The sequence below is a fragment of the Nannospalax galili genome, unplaced genomic scaffold (genome assembly GCF_000622305.1).
Source record: "Nannospalax galili isolate Female #2095 unplaced genomic scaffold, S.galili_v1.0 scaffold77, whole genome shotgun sequence".
In the NCBI taxonomy this organism is placed as follows: domain Eukaryota; kingdom Metazoa; phylum Chordata; class Mammalia; order Rodentia; family Spalacidae; genus Nannospalax; species Nannospalax galili.
The window spans coordinates 894,021-914,014 of NW_008341457.1; the positions used below are offsets into that span (position 1 = coordinate 894,021).

A 19,994-nucleotide genomic window follows, 5' to 3' on the forward strand; every position below is an offset into this window, starting at 1 on the left:
GTCTGTTGGAGGAGGGCCTATTGATGGGCAGGGCCGGTGGAAGGAGGGGCCGGTTGAGGGGTGGAACCTGTGAGGGCGGGGCCTGTGGAGGGGCGGGGACCAGATCAAACACACAGGTCTACCTCAGCAACATTTTTGGATCACTTAAAACAGTCATCTAGCCGGGCATGGTGGTGCATGCCTTTAATCCTAGTACTCGGAAGGCAGAGACAGGTGGATCTCTGTGAGTTCAAGTCTACATAGTGAGTTCCAGGACAGCTGGGGCTACAGGGAGATCCTGTCTCAAAAAGACAAATAAAACCAAACCAGTCATCTTTTAAGCCAGGTTGGGGACACAGGCCTGTAACCTCAGCAACTTGGAAGACTAGAAAGGAGGATTGTGAGTTCAAGGCCAAACTGGTCAACTACTGGGATCCTGTGTCAAAATACAAACTAAAAAGGTCTCAGGGTAGAGCCCTTGCCTAGAGTCCCCCAGTAAGGGGCTGGGGGCCTGGCTCAGGGTAGAGTGACAGCCTAGAGTCCCCCAGTAAGGGGCTGGGGGCGTGGCTCAGGGTAGAGTGACAGCCTAGACTCCCCAGTGAGGGGCTGGGGGCGTGGCTCAGGGATAGAGTGACAGCCTATACTCCCCAGTGAGGGGCTGGGGGCGTGGCTCAGGAGTAGGGTGACAGCCTAGAATCCCCAGTGAGGGGCTGGGGGCCAGGCTATATGGTGTGAGAGGCCCTGGGTTCAATTTCCTGGAATGGATGTTTGGTAGAGAGAAAGGAAAAAGGAAAAGCAAGCCTCTGGTAGAAGTCGCCCTGACAGCCTGTCCCCCAGGTTAGTCACTCTGGGATTTGGGGACAGTGGTGGTCCTGCTGTAGTGGGACTCTGAGTGACATGTCGACGTCTGGCAGCTAGGTGGCAGCAGGACGCTCTGTATCACGACAACACCCAGCCTGAATCTTAGCCAGTGTGTCCTGGAGTCAGGATCTCTCCCAAACTGAGGACCCTGGCTTCTGGAGGATGGTTGTATGGCATAGCACAGTATCTGCTCTGCAACAGAAGGCAGATTATATAAGGCTTGATTTGAGACAGGGGCTGAATATGTAGCCCAGGCTAGCCTTTAAATCACTGTATGTCCCAGACTGACCTTGAAATCCTCCTGCCTCTGCCTCCTGAGTGCTGGGATTGACAAGCCTGCACCACCACATCAGGAGCTCAACCCTGCAGTTTTAAATTTTTTTTCATTTATTATTTTTATGTGTATGCAGGTATTGCCTGTGTGTAGCTAAGTGCACCTATGTTGTGCAGTGCCCACAGAAGACAGAAGAGGCTGTTGGGTCCCCTGGAACTGGAGTTATGGACAGTTGTTAGCCACCATGTGGGTGCTGGGATTCAAACTCAGGTCTTCTGCTGACTCTTAAAATTGTAGGGTTGAGGGGCTGGAGAGCTGCCTCAGCAGTAAGAGCACTGGCTGCTCTTACAGAGGACCCGGGTTCGGTTCCCAGCACCCACATGGAGGCTAACAACCATAACTTCATTTCCCTTTTCTGACCTCCAAGGGCATTGCACACATGTGGTACACTTACATACATGCAGACAATACACTCATTCACAGAAAGCAAAAATAATAAATAAAATATTTTTTTAAAAAAAGATTCAGCTTATAAACACTTTGTTACATTTGAAGTACAAACCCTGACTCCGAATGGCTTAAGCAAAAGGGGTCCTCTGTTGGGTCCCTTGACCCCTGCCTTGCCCCTTTCTCCATGTTCATAGTCACCGGGCTACATCTAGGCACTGACACCAGCATTTCCTGGTAAAGCCTTCAATCATCTCTCTGAGGTTTTGAAGTCACATGTTCAGAACCCTGTCCAATGACTGTGACCAACATGGATGGGGTCCTCTGGTTTCAGCCACTCAGGCCTGACTTCTGGAGTCCTGGTGGAGCCAGCTGGTCCACTCAGTAACTAAGACGCAGGAACTCTGAAAAGCTCTTTCCGGGGTCTCCCACTATTCCCAGCAATACATGGAAATTTTCTATGGGGGCCAATGAGAGGGCTCAGCAGGAAAGGGGGCTTGCCACCAAGTCTGATCCCTGGAACTTACATGGTAGAGGGAGAGAGCCAACTTGCAAAGGTGGTTCTGTGACCTTCACACGCAAAAATAAGTAACTAGATGTAGGGGCTAGAGAGATGACTTGGGGGTTAAGAGCACTGGCTGCTCTTGCAGGGGACCTGGGTTCGATTCCCACATCCACATGGTGGCTAGCAACAATCTGTAACTTCAGTTTCAGGGGCTCTGATGCCCTATTCTGGTCTCCATGAGCACTGCACAACACAGGTACACATACATACATGCAGGCAAAATACTCATATGTATAAAATAAAATAAATAATGTTTTTTGGTCTTTTTGAGACAGGGTCTACCTGTAACCCCAGCTGTCCTGGAACTCACTATGTAGACCAGACTGGCCTTGAACTCACAGAGATCCACCTGCCTCTGCCTCCCGAGTGCTGGGATTAAAGGCATGCACCACCACGCCCGGCCATAAATAATTTTTATTAAAATTTTTGTTTTGGTTTCTTATGAGACAGAGTTTCCCCTGTAGCCCCAACTGGCCTGGAACTCACTATCATAAAACAATTTTTTAAAGTAATTAAATGTACTTTAAAAATCTTTCACTTAAGCTATTTGGGTTCTGACTTTCATTGTTTTGCAACCAGTGTGGGACTCCTTGATGCTTGATGCAAGAGCTGGGGTACAGAAGGGAAAGTGACTTGCCCAAGGTCACATAGCAATCAGTCAGTCACTGCTTAGGGCAACCCAAAGAGAGGGCCTTCTGCTATCCTTCAAATGTCATACATGAGGAAACTGAGGCACGGGCAGCCGAAAGGCTTGTCCAAGAGCAAATTATGGGGAATTGACAGAGTGGGATGCCGGTCCTAGGTCCTTTTCGAGAGTTCTAGGGACCCATCCTCCGCCCTTCCTCCAGTTGGGCACCAGCATACCTCAGGGCCATGGACGGGTCTACGCCAGAGGCCAGCTGGGTGCCCATTACCCACCGCCATCCTCCCGTCCACAGTAGCACGACTTCATGGAACTGGGCAACAGCATCACCAACGTGCAGCTAGACAGGATCATCCTGAGTCAGAAGGCCAACCAGTGCGCCGAACCCCAAGGGGGTAATGCTGAGTCACGACAACGTAAGCCACAGCCCCTCATGCTGCAGTGATTGCGGGTCCCCAAGACCAGACAGGAGGGAGTGGGGGCCAGATGGTGTGTGTCTGTTTTCCCCGGGGAGCAAGACAGTTGGTGGAGCCCTGGGGTTTGGGGCACATCAAGATCCAAAGCCAGGCCGAACAACATGGGGTGACACACCCAACATCATGAAGCCTCAGTTTCCCTCTGTGAAATGGAAGTTGGTTTCATGGTTTCTATTTGATGCATGGGTGATTTTTATTTTTATTTATTATTTTTATTTTATGTGTATAAATGCTTTGCCTGCATGTATGTAAGTGCTCCTTTGTGTGCAATACTGGTAGAAGAGGGTGTTGGATTCCCTGGAACTGGAGTTAGAGATGGTTGTTAGCTGCCTTGTGGGTGCTGGGAACTGAATCTGGGTCCTCTGCAAGAGCAGCCAATGCTGTTAATGACTGTGTGTGTGTGTGCATGTGTGTGTGTCTGGGATTGCCTGGGTTTTGGGAATTTTTTTTTTGGTCTTTTTTTTTATTTGAGACAGGGTCTCCCTGTAGCCCCAGCTGTCCTGGAACTCACTATGTAGATCAGGCTGGCCTTGAACTCACAGAGCTCCACCTGCCTCTGCCTCCCAAGTGCTGGGACTACAGGCGTGCGCCACCATGCCCGGCTTTTAGGAATTTTTTTTTAAATTTTGATTTTTTATATATGAGTTATTTTGCCTGCATGTAGGTAGGTGCACCTATGTTGTGCAGTGCCCATGGAGTCAGAGGGCATCGGATCCCCTGGAACTGGAGTTAGGGATGGTTGTTAGCCACCATGTGGGTGCTGGGAACTGAACCAGCTCCTCTATAAGAGCAGCCAGTGCTCTTTCTTAACTGTTGAGCCATTTCTCCTGCCCCAGGATTTTAGGAATTTGAACTTGGATCCTTCTGTCTGCAAGGCAAATACTTCACCAACTGAGCCATCTCTCTAGCCTGAGTTGGTTTATTTTTATTTTATTTGAGTGGATGGGGTTTGATGTAGCCCAGGCTGAGCTCAAACTCACTTCTGCCTCCACCCCCAGAGTGCTAGGATGACAGAAATATACCAGCACACCTGGGAACATGTGTGAGAACATGTGACACATGTGTACATGCATGTGGAGGCCAGAGATTGCCATTGGGTGTCTTCCTTGATACCTCCCCAACTGACATATTGAATCAGGTCTGCCACTTGAACCAGGTCAGAGCTTGCAGATCCAGATAGTGTATCCAACCAGGTGCTCTAGGGCTTTCCTGTCTCCACATCTCTAGCACTGGGTGGCCACTACGCCTCACTCAGGGTTGATGTGGGTTCTGGGGATCTGAACTCTGATTCTTACAGTTGTGTGGCAAGTGTTCTACCTGAGAGTCATTTCCCAGCCCCTACAAGTTGACTTTCAAGATTAACCATCATAGTTATTCCCCAGCCTACTCAGCATTTAATACCAATCCTTCATACTTATAATTCTATGATTAGCTACTGCAGGTTTGTGTCAGCTAGCTAATACTGCATACGGAGCAGCACCTCCCAGTGTGCTAGGGTGATCCTACATATTAGGAATTCTCTTCATGTATACAGCTGGAGAGTGGCTGCCTCAGTCACTCTCCACCTTATGTTTTGACACACGGTCTCTCTGAGCCTGGTGCTTACCCATTAGGTTAGGCTGGCTGGCCAGCAAGCTCCAGGAACTCTTCTGAATCCACTTCCCAGCATGGACTTTGTAGAAGACAATGTTGTATTGCAGTGTGAAAAGGTTGGACACAGGGCTGGGTAGATGGTGAATTTGTAAACTGCTCCCCATGCATGAGGACCTGAGTTCAGTCTCCAATACCCACATAAAAAGCCAGGCACAGCTGGCAAGGCAGACACCCAAGATACTGGGTGCTCACTGGCCAGACAGCCCAGCCAGGTAGGTGAGTTCCAGGTCCAGTGAGAGACCCTGTCTCAAAAAGTAAAGAGGAGGGGCTGGAGAGCCAGCTCAGCAGCTAAGAGTACCCAGGTCCAGTTCCCAGCACCCACATGGTCACTAACAACCATCCATAACTCCAGTTCCAGGGAATCCGATACCCTCTTCTGACAACTTTGAGCATTGCACTCATGTGGTGCACTTACATCCATGTAGGCAATACACACACACACACACACACGAAATCAAAATTAAAAAAATAAGGTCAAGCAATTGAGGAAGCAACCTGACATTGACTGCTGACCTCCACACATGTACACACGCACACTGAAGTCCTGGGTGAGGCGCTCTGGGATGTGGCCTGTTTTGTAGATCACACGGATGGCTGGGGTGATGATGAGGGATCTCAGACTGAATCATATCTTGAGGAAGCAGGAGGCAGTGGTCAGCTACCTGCCCCTCAGCCACATCTCAGCCCAGGTAATAGACATTTGGATCCCCCTGAAGACTGGGGTGCTCACACTCTTTGCTCAATCAGGGTGAGGCTATGTGAGGGCCCCAAGTGTTCTGGGGAGCCCCAGGGAAGTGGACATCGTCCACCCATTGGACAGATTTTGTTGTTTTATTTTTGGTTTGGTTTTTGTTTTATTTTTAAATAAATAATTTATTGAGAATTTCATACATGCATATAAGGTGTTTTGATCAAATCCATGCCCACTCCCTCCCCTCCAACTCCTCCCATATCTGCCCATCACTTTTTTCTGATAAGTTCATGTACTCTTTCTTCTTTGATTAGTTTTTTTTAAATGGGGCTTTTGGCTACTCTAACATTCACCCCTCTGAAGAGGTAACCCTAAAATCTTTTACGGATTAAATAAAAGCTCCCAAATATTTTCAATGTTTTTGGCCTTTGGAATGGAGTGTGTTGCTAAGAGGCCCAAGGGCACTGTGATTTTTAGCCAAGAAACTGGCTACTTTTCTTTGGCCTTGAACTCACAGAGATCTGCCTGCCTCTGCCTCTGGAGAGATGGGATTAAAGGCGTGCACCACCACGCCCGGCTCCTACCTCCTATTCTTATCACGCCATCCTCTGAAGAGGTTACCCAAATTGCCAATAGGGAATCAGGACGCAGACTGCTGTGGCTTCTTCCATGCTGAACAGGGACTCTGGATGAGGCAATTAGGGTACCCCTTCAGTGAGTCTATCTAAAAGACTCCCAGATTGTATAACTCTTATCTCTAGGGGGAAAAGAAAGTCTTTGAATTGTGACTAGGAGATGTGAAGGAGAAGTAAAGGCAAGAGTAATTAGCGTTACAAGTTCTAGACAGGGAACTAGAAAAAAGTCAGAACAGGGAAATTTTCAAATGTCCATACAAGAGTCCACTGGAATTTCTTGACTAGAGTTTCCAAAAGCATCCCTCTATTGGGTTCCTCCTCATTTTTCTTTTGTCTGCCAAGGCTGAACTCTAGAGTGGTGGATTCAGGCTTTGCTTTCAGGTATTTTGATAGCTGTTGGAGTGGCTAGGATCAGTGTCAGTTCCCTCTCAAAGGCTTCAAAATAACTGAGGCATTGCTGAAGTGTATGTATGACCTGAGGGTATTCAAACTGGAAAGCCTTTACCCAGCATGGGTCATGCCCTCTCTTCTCAGCCTTCCCCAGATTGTATAACTTAGCCCTCCCTGAATCCAGGAGACCATGTGTGATTAGGGCCAAATTACATACAGTTGGCTGGGAAGAGTGGCTGGATACTCTGGAGAGGGGCCAATGACCCTGCTTGGCCCTCTTTTAATGAATAAGCACAACTGTCAACAAGCCCAATTGTGACGATGTTTAGTGATCAGGCTCAGCTGAAGTAGAGATGATGGTAGTTATTTCATGCAGAAGGGACTGATGTACAGCATCATCTTATTAAAAGGACCTGGAATTTAAAAGGAAAAAAAATAGTGTTGTTAAACTGGATCGAAGAACAGATGAACCCTGGAGCAGAGTCTTTATAACGCACAAGTGCGAATCTCTAGTCATCTAAATGAAGAACATAAAAGCAGAGGTATGCAATGGAAAAGTAGAAAGGGTCGGCCTGTAGAAACGTCCGTGGGGGATTGTCTTAATTAAGTTGATTAAGGTGGGAAGGGCCAGCCCAGCGTGGCCAGCACCGTTCCCAGCACCGTTCCCTATACAGGGGGCCCTGAAGCATGTGAGAGAAACAGGAAATAGAACTGAATATAAGCAAGCGAGCAGGCAAGCACACACACATTCCACCAGCAGTGAATGAGTTTTCTTCTTTTTCCATATCCTCACCAGCATTTGGTATCATTTGTTCTCTTGATCCTAGCCAGTCTGATTGGGGTAAGGTGATACCTTAGAGTGGTTTTAATTTGCATTTCCCTAATTACTAATGATGTTGAACACTTTTTGAGATGGTTCTTAGCCATCTTTATTTCTTCCTTTGAGAACTGTTTAGATCTTTAGCCCATCTTTTTATTGGGTCATTGGTTTCTCGATTCTTTTTTTTTTTTTTTAGTTCTTTATATATTCTGGATGCTAAAACTCTGTCAGATGTGTCACTGGTAAAGATTTTCTCCCATTCTGTGTGTTTTCTCTTCACTTTTTTGATTGTTTCTTTTGCTGTATAGAGCTTTTTAGTTTAATGAGGTCCTACTTGTTGATTGCTGACCTTAATTCCTAAGCAACTTCTGTCTGATGTAGAAAATCCTTTCCTACACTTATCTTGTAAGTTACTGCCAATATTTTCTTCTAATAGTTTCAGGGTTTCCAGTTTCACATTGAGGTCTTTGATCCATTTGGAGCTGAATTTTGTGCAAGGCTAAAGATAAGGATCTAGTTTCATTCTTCTACAGGTGGAGATCCAGTTTTGCCAGCACCATTTGTTGAAGGTGCTGTCTTTCCTCCATTGTGTGTTCTTGGCACCTTTGTCAAACATCAGGTGGCTGAAATTGCATGTACTCAGGTTTGGATCTTCAATGATATTCCATTGTTCTATGTGTCTAATTTTGTACCAGTACCATGATGTTTTTATGACTATAGCCCTGTAGTATACTTTGAGATCTGGTACAGTAATCCCCCCAGCGTTGATCTTTGTGCTCAGGGTTGCTTTGGCTATGTGGGGTCTTTTGTGCTTCCATACGAATTTGAGGTTGGTTTTTTTCTAATTCTGTGAAGTATGTCATGGGGATTTTGATTGGGATTGCATTGAATCTATATATTGCTTTTGGTAGGATGATCATTTTTACAATATTAATTCTTCCAATCCATGAGCATGAGAGGTCCTTCCATCTCCTGGTGTTCTCCTCAATCTCTTTCTTTAACAATTTAAAATTTTCGTTGTAGAGATCTTTGGTGTCTTTGGTCAGATTTATTCCAAGATATTTCTTTTTTTGCAGCAATTGTGAATGGGAGCATCTCCCTGTACTCTTTCTCCAATTGCTTGTTATTGGTATGTAGAAAGGCTACTGATTTTTGTAGATTGATTTTATAACCTGCCACTATACTGAAAGTGTTGATCAGTTCTAGGAGTTTTCATCCACCCATTGGACAGATACTTTTGTTGTTATTTTGTTTTTGTTTTTGTCTTTTTGAGACAGGGTCTCCCTGTAGCCCCAGCTGGCATGGAACTCACTATGTAGACCAAGCTGGCCTGAAATTCATAGAGATCCACCTGCCTCTACCTCCTGAGTGCTGAGTTTAAAGGCGTGCGCCACCACACCAGGCTCTTGATTGTTTCTGAGACAGGGTCTCCCTGTGGCCCCATCTGGCCCGGATCACTATGTGGACCAGGGTATGTTGCAGTCTACCTGCCTCTGCCTTCCCAATGCTGGGGTTAAACTTTTTTTATTTCATTTCTTATTTCATGTGTATGAGTGTCTTCCCTGCATGTATGTAAGTGTGCCACATGTGTGCAATGCCCACAGAGGACAGAAGAGTGTGTCAGATCCCCTGGAACTGGACAGTTGTTAGCTGCCATGTTAGTTGTTAGCTGCCATGTTAGGAACTGAATCCAGGTCCTCTGGGAGCAGCCAGTGGTCCTAACCACTGAGCCATCTCCAGCCCTCTTGTTGATTTTTAAGGGTTATTTACATATTCAGACGAGTCCTTACCAAGTACAGGATTTATAAATCCACCTCCAGTTCTTGTCTTTTGTTTTCTTCACTGTGTTTTGAAGAACCAAAAACGTCTGGCTTTGATGAGGTCTGATTTATTATTTTTTTCCTCTTTTAAATGTTTGGTATCATGCCAAAGAAGCCTCTGTGCCCTCTGGTGTTACAAGCTCTCCATCTTTGGGTTTTGTGTTGGGCAAGTAGTCATACTCCAAGCCAAGCAGACTTGCTTCTTTTGTTTATGAACACTGATTTTCCCCAACTGCAAGGAGTCACTTTGGTGCCTTTGCTGAAAATCAGCTGATCCCTGATGTAGAATTTCATCTGTATCAAGCCACCCTGGGGCTGGACAGTGGTGTATGCCTATAATTCCAACACTCTGGAGGCTGGGACAGGAAGATCACAAGTTCCAGGCCAACCTGGGCTACTAGAAGGACTGTGTCCAAATAAAATAAAATAAAACAAAATAAAAACTTTAAAGCTTAGGTTGTAAATCCTACAGTTGTGTCCTTTTCCAAAATTGCTTGTGTTATTCTAGACCCTTTGTTCTCTATGGAGAACTTAACCATTCACTTATCAATGACTGTCTAGGTTTTGATCATGGTTGCATTGAATCTGTGGATCAATTTCAAGGAAGCAGCTCTTGCATCTTTTTAATGGTTTAATGGTTGTATCATATTCCACTGCACACTTGGACAAATTTTTAGCCAATGCCCAATTGTTGAACATTTAGACTATTTCTGTCCCATTGCAATATCTTGGTTGCATCTCTCTGTAAGCCCAGTGTTCTTTAGCTAAATTCCTTCACTTAAAGCTGCCAGGGTTGGGGCCAAAATGTTAAACGTGTTTCAACATTTCGATTCTGAAATGATCTCACCAGTTTGTGTTTTCCCATCAAATCGAGGGGTGGGGGAGAGAAGAGGGGAAGAGAGAGAGGGAGAGAGAAAGAGAGAGAAGCCTCTGGCTGGCTGTGCCAGCTCTCATGTCTAGTCCTGTCAGCTGTGAAGGCTGGGCTGGGGAGGCTCAGGGAGATGGACACATGGCTCCAGGAAGGCCCCAATAGCACCCCCACTGTGTCACAGGCAGGGCACCCTAGTGTCCACACTCCAGGAGGTGAAGCCCACCGCCTTCCTTGGGATGCCTGGCATCTGGGAGAAGATGCAGGAAACCATCAAGGAGAGTGTGACCAGGTCCTCCAACCTGTGGAAGAAGGTCTTCAAGTGGGCCAAAATCATTGGCTTGAAGGTCAACACCAAGCGGATGCTGGGGTGGGTGCCACATCCTCCCAAGGGCCGGGAGGGTCCCTCCAGCACCCTTTCTGCTCATCGAAGGTTGAACCATCCTTGCCACTGCCGTCCACAGGAAGAGAGACATTCCCATGAACTACCGCATAGCCAACGCACTTGTGTTCAGCAAGGTGAGGCTATCCCTGGGTCTGGATCGCCGCCACTCCTTCCTCAGTGCAGTGGCACCCCTCTCTCAGGACGACTCTGAGTTCTTCCTCGGCCTGGACATCCACATCGGTGAGCTCTACGGCATGAGTGAGAGCTCCGGACCCCACTCCGTCTCCAGCAAGACCAACTACAGGGTCCTGAGGTACCAGGCTCAGCATCCCGAGGTCTTCCAGGACCTCGGGGTTAGGGAGTGGACAGAGGCAGGGACCACTGTGCTGAGATGCACTCTGACTTTGGGTATCCTGAAGGCCCTTTTTTCCAGCCCAGGTCTCTTAGCTTTTCACGCAGCCTACAGTGAAGGGAAATTGTTCTAGAACCATCTACTGTCTTATGTGACTTTTCCTGGGGAGATGCCCACAAACATCTATTCACCCCTGGATAGGGCACTGAAAACAGACCAAAAAAAGGATTCCACCTGTCAGTTCAGTGAGTTTACTGGGGTTACTTATAGGGCTGTGGGTGACCCAAAGGCGTGTCACTGAAAAGCCCACCCCAGCATGGTTGGCCACTCACAGAGGCTGCATCCCTCAAGCTCCCTGCAGGCATCTAGGCAGCTCCTGGAAAGTCTCCTCTCCCGTCCCCAGCCTAGGGAAGGGGCTGTACTAGTTACTTAACTGTTGTGATCAAACACCATGACCAAGGCCACTCAGAGGAGGAAAAGTTTATGCCAGGAGGCAAAGTCGACGTGCACAGTACCTTGCAATAGACTAGTGAAAAAAAAAACAAAAAAAAACGCTACCTCGATTTAATTTCAGTTCCTATTATGAGCTTGAAAAAAAATCTTTTATACATTTCAAAACCACCTGTGCTTCCTTGTCTCTCAGTTAGCTGCCTATATTTCCCACCCATTTTAAAAGCTGGCTTCTCATGGGGCTGGAGAGATGGCTCAGCGCTTAAGAGCACTGACTGCTCTTGCAGAGGACCGGGGTTCGATTCCCAGCACCCACACGGCGGCTACAAACCGTCTTAACTCCAGTTCCAGGGGAATCCAAAGCCCTCTTCTGACCTCCAAGGCATTGCACAACACAGGTGCACTCACATACATGCAGGCAATACACTTGTACACATAAAATAAAAAAATAATAAATAGCCGGGCGTGGTGATGCACGCCTTTAATCCCAGCACTTGGGAGGCAGAGGCAGGTGGATCTCTATGAGTTTGAGGCCAGCCTGGTCTCCATAGTGAATCCAGGCCAGCTAGGGCTATAGGGAGACCCTGTCTCAAAAAGACCAAAAAAAATAAAATATGATAAAATATTTTTAAAAAGCTGGCTTCTCAGCATAGTGGCACATGGCTGCAGGCTCTGAAGAGACCCTAGATTGCTGTTGCCTAAGTTCAGCTGCCCCAGCCTGCCATTGCATGGCTGTGCTGTTCAAGGTCTGCGTAAAGGGGGTAACTGTTCTGTTAGTCCTTAGCATTTTTCCTTCCCCATCATACGTGGGAATAAAAATCACACCAGGTACTGCTTGACCTCCATGTTCACAGCATTGGGAGCTCTAAACTGGGTGGACTTTACGTCCAGTGGGTCTCAGAGAGGGCACGAGTCCAGCCAGGCCCAGCTTCAGAGCATTAGGACCCCAGGCTGAGGATCCAGGCAGACTTGGGGCAAATGACTCTGTGTCTCTGGGCTTCAGTTTCCCCATTCCTGTCCCCCGACAGCAGTGGCAAGATCCTCAACGGGTGTAAGAACATCCTGTACCAGCAGAACAAGGACAGTCTTGGGGAGGTGTGCATGTGGGGTAGGCACGTGTTCATGGGCTACCTGGACATGGAGGATGCCACAATGGAGGTCATTGATGAGGATGGCTGGCTGCACTCAGGGGATATGGGCTGCTTGGACAATCAGGGCTTCCTCTACATCACTGGCCGCATCAAAGGTACTAGGGTAACCAGAGGTCCTGGGAGTACAGGGGGGCATCATGGCATACTGGGCAAACCAGTGCTACTAGGGTGCCAGGGGCATTGGGGGTACCAGGGGTGACCGAGGGCAGAGCCATCCCCCAGCAGTAGGGAGACTGAGGCAGGACCATGAGTCCAAGGCTAGCCTGAGCCACAGAGCAAGAGTCTGTCTTAAATGACCTAACAAAGACATTCGAGTGGAATCTGAGGACTTAGATGTTTGGTGGAATCTAGAGTGGATGGGAGTCAGGGCACGATCCTCTGTGGTCCTGGGGTTCTCAAGGGAAGTGTCCACAGCAACAGGTGTCCTGGTCCCCAAGGAGGTAGGGGTCATACTATCACTGTTGGACCTGTACCAAGCCAGGCATTTTCCTCCAGAAATCCTGATCACAGCCAGAGGAGAGAGCGTGCTGCCCATCCCCATAGAGACACTGGCGAAGGAGAAGATTCCCATTGTGAGCAATGCCATCCTAGTAGGTGACAAGGCCATGTTCCTCAGCCTGCTGCTTACATTGAAGGTAGTGTGGGCTCAGCAGCCTCCAGGCGGCTCCAGACAATCAAGCCTGTTTCACCCAGCCCTGAGGTCAAGGAGGTTCAGGGTATCCCTAGGTTCCAGGCCTGTTTCTTGGTCTTCAGCACCCCCTGGATTGAGGGTGCGGTGACCAGGGAACACAGGGGGTGACAGGTCTGTCCTGGGGCAGTGTGAGACAGATCAGATAACTGGACAGCCCCTGGACAAGCTGAGCCCTGAGGCCATCAAGTTCTGCCGGGTGTTGGGCAGTCAGGTGACTACCGTGTCAGACATAGTAATGCTTCAAGATCCACTGGTCTACATGGCCATCCAGTTCGGCATAGATGCAGTGAGCCAGGAAGCCTTGACTGATGTGCAGAGAGTCCAAAAGTGGATTATCTTGGAGAAAGACTTTTTCCATCCAGGGCGGAGAGCTGGGTGAGTAGACTGGATCCTGGCCCTCAGAGGGCAGCTCCTTGCTAGCACCCTGTTGCTGGGCTCCGAGATGTGGCTTCTCCAGGGCTCAGGTCTGTGGGAGCAGCCAGGACCCAGGACACTGTCCCCTCCACTTACTGTACCTAGCCCCCAGGCTCACCTCCCTATGATGGACACATTGATGTTCTGGAAAGAAAATAAAAACCTCTTGTAGGGCGCTGGAGAGATAGCTACTGAGCCGTCAAGAGCACTGCTGCTTTTGCAGAGGACCCGGGTTCCCAGTACCCACATGGGGGTTAAGAACCATTTGTAACTCAATATCCGATGGATCCAACACCCTCTTCTGGCCTTTGTGGGCACTGCACACACCTGGTGCACTTACATACATGCAGGTAAAACTTTCATACACATAAAAAAAATTTAAGAAAATATGTCAGGCGTGGTGGTACACACCTTTAGTCCCAGCACTTGTGAGGCAGAGGCAGGTGGATCTCTTTGAGATCAAGGCCAACCTGTTCTACATAGTGAGTTCCTGACAAGCTGGAGCTACAGGGAGACCCCATCTGAAAAACAAAGAAAAAAATAAGACAAAAACATAAAATCTTAAAACAGAACCACTCCTTACTATAGCCATACCCTCACCATCCCATGGTCCACACAGACATCCTGTGACCCACCCCCATGCTGACGGCAGAGCAGTAACCCCTGGACATGGGTAGCCACAGCTACCTGCCCAGCCTGGGACCCCACTTCCATGGTAAATATGGAATTTTTTCCACCTCTGCAAATTGACCCATCTCTTTTTCCAACACAGGTCCAACAACAAAACTTCGGAGACGTTTCATAGCCCAAAAGTGCAAGTCGCAGATCAATAGCTTGTACTCCTGACAGCTGCCGTGGAAGCTGCCTCAAGCTTCCCGATGGTAGGAAGCCTGGCCTGCTTCTCGGGCTGGGCATTGCTGGGTGTAGCATGGGGCTCCGGATGTGGACAGTGGGACATCAGGTGGCACTTCAGAGCTCCAGCACTCACACATGTGTACACATATGCACACATGTGCATGAACATTTAGTTGTGGTAGGTTCTGGGTAGCATCTTGACCAGCACATGCTGCATCTGCTGAGGCATGGGAGGGTGTACAGTACCCTGCATGGCTTGTCTTTTTGTGTGTGTTTTGCCTGCATGTATGTAGGTGCACTACACGCATGCAATGCCTGAGGAGGCCAGAAGAGGCTGTCGAATTCCCTAGAACTGGAGTTATGGATGGTGGTTAGCTGCCATGTGGGTGCTGGGAACTGAACCTGGGTCCTCTGCAAGAGCAACTGGTGTTGTTAACCACTGAACCATCTCTCCAGTCCCACCCCCCCCTTATTTTAAGACAGGGTCTCCTGTACCTCAGGCTGACCTGGAACTCACTATTATAGCCAAGGGTGACTCTGAAGTCCTAATCCTCCTGACTCCATCTCCTGAGTACTGAGATGACTGACAGGTGTGAGTCACTATGCCTGGATTAAAAAAATATGTGCACACGCATGTGTGTGTTGAGTGTATAGGTGTGCTTGTGAGTGGAGGCTGGAGATCAGCATCATGTGTCTGTCGCTCTCCATCTTTCTCATGTGTGTGGTGTGTGCACACACGTGTATGACCGTGCATGCATGTGGAGGCCAGAGGAGGACGTCGATGTATTGCCCCGTCACTGTCCACCTTATTCCCTCAAGTCAGGGTCTCTCTGCACCTGGAGCCAAGCCGATGCCCAGTGAGTCCCAGCCATCCTGTCTCCAGTCCACTCCCAGCATTTTACATGGTGCTCAGGATTTAAACTCAGGCCCCTGTGCTTTCACAGCAAGTGCTCTTACCCACTGAGACATTTCCCAGCCCCATCCACCTTATTTTTTGAGACTGAGTCTCTCATTGAACCTAAAGGTCCGTGATCGAGCTAGGCAGGCAGCCAGGGAGCCCTTGGGATCCTCCTGTCCGCACCTTCCTATACTTAGTGTTACAGGCATGCACCACCACACCCAGATTTTATGTGGATGCTGGGAATTGAACTCAGGTCCTCATACTTGTGAGGCAGGCACCTAACCCACAGAACTGTCTTCTTAGCCTGTCTATTGAGAAATTTTAATGGGCTGGAGAGCTGGCTCAGCAGTCAAGAGCACTGGCTGTTCTTGTGGAAGCTCTGGGCTTGATTCCCAGCATCCACATGGTGGCTAACAACCATCTATAACTCCAGTTCCAGGCAATTCAACACCATCTTCTGGCCTCCGCAGGCATTGTATGGAATAGGTGTGCTTACATGCAGGCAAACACTCATACACATAAAATAAAAATAGATTTTTTAAAAGACATTTTAACAGCTTTTGTGGCTCCTGTGTTTGCTCCTGGGTGTCGTCTCTCTAACAATGATGACAGGGGGACCTGGGAACAGGAACCATTTGTAAGTGACCCATTTCCTTCATGGTGCTCATACATGAGACCCATAGGGTCCTACAGAATGAGCTCACATGCAGCCAGGAGCCCACACGCTAACCTGAGTCTCGCCTCGCCAGCCTCCCACAGGTGCATCCCATCCAGGTGGGTGGTTCCCTGCTCTGAGAAGCCTAGAGTCCAGTTTGTAAGAAGCCAGTGTCTCAGCTACGCTCCAGTTCATCCCATCACATCTTCCACAGAAGTAGGGTCACGATATATGACTCACCATTGCACCATCAAGGCATGGTCCTGGGGAAGGCTGTCGCAGAAGAAAGATCTAACGTGTGTCTACCACTGGGTCTTCCTCCCCAGAGACTTCCTACTAGAAAGAAAAAGCATTCACAGGTCTGAAGAACTGAACCCCAAAACACCTACCCAGGAGGAGCTTGGAAACCCCCAAATAAGTTCTCACAATCAGCCTCTTTGGTTTCATGTTGTCATTTTTTGCCAGACGTGAACACAATCCTCTGTTTGCTGTGATGGGGACAGGGTGGGGCTCTTGAGTCGGTTGTGGATTCAAATTCTGGCCAGCTGTTGTGAACTCACACTCTGGAGAATTGAGGGGCTTCTTGTTGATTGGTTCTTTCATGTTTGTTTTTTAAGAAAGGGTCTCCCTGTAGCCCCAGCTGGCCTGGCACTCACTATGTAGACCAGGCTGGCTTCTATGTCACAGAGATCAGCCTGCTTCTGCCTCCTGAGTGCTGGGATTAAAGGCATGCGACAGCACTCCAGGTCTCTACACTTGGCTTTTTACTTGGGTGCTGGGGATTTCAAGTCAGGCCCTCGTGCTTGCATGGGTTAGTGTGGTGTGGGAGCTGGTAGGGCAGGAAGTGCTCATGGCAGCCATGATGTAAAAGCTGCCAAGAGCAAACCCCACTGACTCAACCACTTCTTTCTTTCTTTTCTTTTTTTTTCTTTTTTTTCTTTTGAGACAGGGTCTCCCTGTAGCCCCAGCTGACCTGAACTCACTATGTAGACCAGGCTGGCCTTGAACTCACAGAGATCCACCTGCCTCTGCCTCCCAAGTGCTCGGATTAAAGGCATGTGCCACTACACCCTGCTTTAACTGCCTCTTAAAGGTTCAGCCTTCTCATAACAGCACCAAGTTGGGAATGAACCCCTCAACACACCGGAACTCTGGAGACTCTGGGACTCAAGACAGGAGGGTGAGGCAGAGAAGCTTCCAGCAGTAAAACGCTTCTCCACAAAGGGGAAGACTTGGCTCCAATCCCCAGCACTCACTTATCAAGCCAGGGCGGGTGCTCTTGTAACTGCAGCACTGGGAAGCAGAGGCAGGAGAATCTCTGGGGCTCGTTGACCAACCAGACTACCCAATCAGTGAGTGCCAGGTTCAGTGAGAGACCCTGCCTCAAAAAAACAAGGTGGAGGGATAGAGAGACAGTTTGGTGGTTGAGCACTGGCTGCTCTTGCAGTTTGGTTCTAGCACACACACTTGATGGCTAACAATTACCTGTAACTCCAACTCTAGTGGAGCCAGTGCCTCTGGCCTCAGAAGGCGCCATACATGTGCACACACAGACACACGTACACATAATTTTAAAATGTATTATTATTGTTATTATTTGGTCTTTTTGAGACAGAGTCTCCCTGTCTCATCTGGCCTGGAACTCACTATTAGACCAGGCTGGCCTCCATCTCATAGAGATCTGCCTGCCTCTGCCTCCTGAGTACTAAGATTAAAGGCGTGTGCCACCACATGGGCCTAAAATGGATTATTTTTATTTTATATGTATGAGTATTTTTCCTGCATGCATACCTGCCTGCAGAGGTCAAAAGAGGGCATCAGATCCTCTGGAACTGGAATTACAGATGGTTGTTAGGTCTGTGGATGCTAGGAATCGAACCCAGGTCCTCTGCAAGAGGCTCTTTCTGGGAAAACACAATTGTCTATTCATCCCACTTAGGGCACATCAACAAACCAAAGGAATGATTCCAACCAAGTCTAACTTAGTGAACCAGTGAGTTTCTATTGAGGTCACAGAGGCTGAAGAGACGGCTCAGTGCTTAAGCATGCACAATTCTTGCCCAGGACTAGAGTTCAGTTCCCAGTACCCATGTCCAGTGGCTCACATCTACCTGTATCTCCAGCTCCAGGTATTTGACGCCCTCTTCTGGTCTCTGCAGGCACTGCACTCACATGAGGACAAATCCAAACAGAGACACGCACATCCACATAATTAAAAATAAGATAAATCTTTATTGGAGTATAATGACGGTATACTACTTACAGAAGGATGGGTGTAGGGTTACATGGGCACCCCAACATGGATGACAGTTCACAGAAGCGGGAACCCTGGAATGCACTGCACAATGCAGGCAGACACAGGCTGGAGAATGTCCTTTTCAGGCAGCTCAGCTGGTCTAACCCTGTTCCAGGCAGCTTGGCTTGTCTCAGAGAGTCACCCAGCAGTCCTTAGGACTTATATGCACTTGGGGAGAGGGTCTAGTAAACCTGGTCAGTTTCAGGGTCTTCCTGACAGTATTAGGTTATTTCCTGAGCTCATCCTGAGCTTCCCTGCAGCATGGAATGTGTCACCTCTCTTCAGAACACCTTGCGACTTAACTGGCTGCTCTTGCAGAGGACCTGGGTTCAGTTTCCAGCACCAACATGGTGGCTAAGAACTGTCTGTAACTCCAGTTCCAGACTCCCTCTTTTGACCTCAGAAGGGACTGTATGACATGGGTACACTTACATACATACAGGCAAATAAATTTTTTTTTAATTTTTTTAATGTGTGTGCGTGTATTGCCTGCATGTAGGTAAGTGCACCTGTGTTGTGCAATGCCCGCAGAGGACAGAAGAGGCTGTCGGATCCCCTGGAACTGGAGTTACGGACAGTTGTTAGCTGCCATGTGGGTGCTGGGATTAGAACCCAGGTCTTCTGCAAGAACAACCAGTGTTCTTAACTGCTGAGCCATCTCTCCAGCCCCCCCAAATTAAAATTTTTACTAAAAGCTTCCCTCCAGTTGGAATGCTTTATATGTGTGGAAACTGTCATACAATAAGAGCTTCAAATCCAGTGGGAAAGCAATGGGTTGTGCCCCTAACCCCTGTACCACTCCAGCATCAGCAGGCCCATGTTGTCTGACACCTTAGGGTTTGTACCACACAGGGTCCATAGCCGGCAGGATTGGCAGCAGCCTGCATGGTGTCTTGTGACCTCTGAAACCCAGCCATCAATCAGGGAGGGGACTAGTTCAGTCCCGGCAACCAACCCAGGGGAAGCTCCCCAATGTCATTGCAGACTTGGGCCTGCTGGGAACACCAGGTGCTAGTTAGAGCCCTCAAGACTTGACTGTCACCAGCACCTGACACTTCAGAACCCACCAACTCTGCTTCTCCCATCTGGGGGTGCTGACAGAAGGGGAGACAGAGGCAGGTAAGGAGCAGAGGCTCAGCCCACATCACAGGAAATGTTCAGGGCCAGGTCTCTGGAGAGAGAAGGAATGCTCTGCCATCCACCTGCTCCCTCTGATTGGAGAGGCATCCCAGTTGGTCTCCTCAGCCTTCAAGGCCTTCGTGGTCCCCCTCCCCCAATAGTCCTTTCCTTGGCTGGCTTCTTCTCATGAAAGGAGGGAGATGAGGCCTCAACACCCTGATCTCTGGTCAGTCTGAGGCTCCATGGAGGCCAGGGAGGCAACAGCAGAGCCCCATCTGGACTCCGAGATGCTGACCATCTGGAGAGGAGAGAAGAGGGTGTTGGATCCCCTGGAGGTGGAGTTATGGATGGTTGTTAGCTGCCATGTGAGTTCGGGGACATGAACCCGGGTTCTCTACAAGAGCAGCCAGTGCTCTTAACTGCTGAGCCATTGCTCCGGCCCCTCCCTTGAGCTTTGCTGGATGTGGTGGTGCATGCCTGTCATCCCACAGCACTTGGGAGGTGGAGGCAGGAGTATCAGGAGTTCAGGGTTAGCCTGGGCTATATGAGACTGTGTGTGTCTCAGAAAGACTCAAGGGAAGGAGGGAGGGAGGGAGGGAGGGA

The 19,994-nt window shown here is 48.7% G+C and overlaps 1 protein-coding gene across 1 annotated transcript in view; it reads left to right on the plus strand.

Moving 5' to 3' along the window:
- Window positions 1-14,411, plus strand: part of Acsbg2 (acyl-CoA synthetase bubblegum family member 2) — a 20,353-nt gene extending 5,942 nt beyond the window's left edge. The window contains 11 exon segments of the mRNA XM_017799134.1: window positions 3,065-3,150; window positions 3,152-3,185; window positions 5,480-5,646; window positions 6,050-6,055; window positions 10,307-10,492; window positions 10,587-10,820; window positions 12,338-12,555; window positions 12,956-13,095; window positions 13,279-13,500; window positions 13,502-13,526; window positions 14,338-14,411. Coding sequence (XP_017654623.1) covers window positions 3,065-3,150; window positions 3,152-3,185; window positions 5,480-5,646; window positions 6,050-6,055; window positions 10,307-10,492; window positions 10,587-10,820; window positions 12,338-12,555; window positions 12,956-13,095; window positions 13,279-13,500; window positions 13,502-13,526; window positions 14,338-14,411 — 1,392 coding nt within the window.
- The last annotated feature ends 5,583 nt before the right edge of the window (window positions 14,412-19,994 follow it).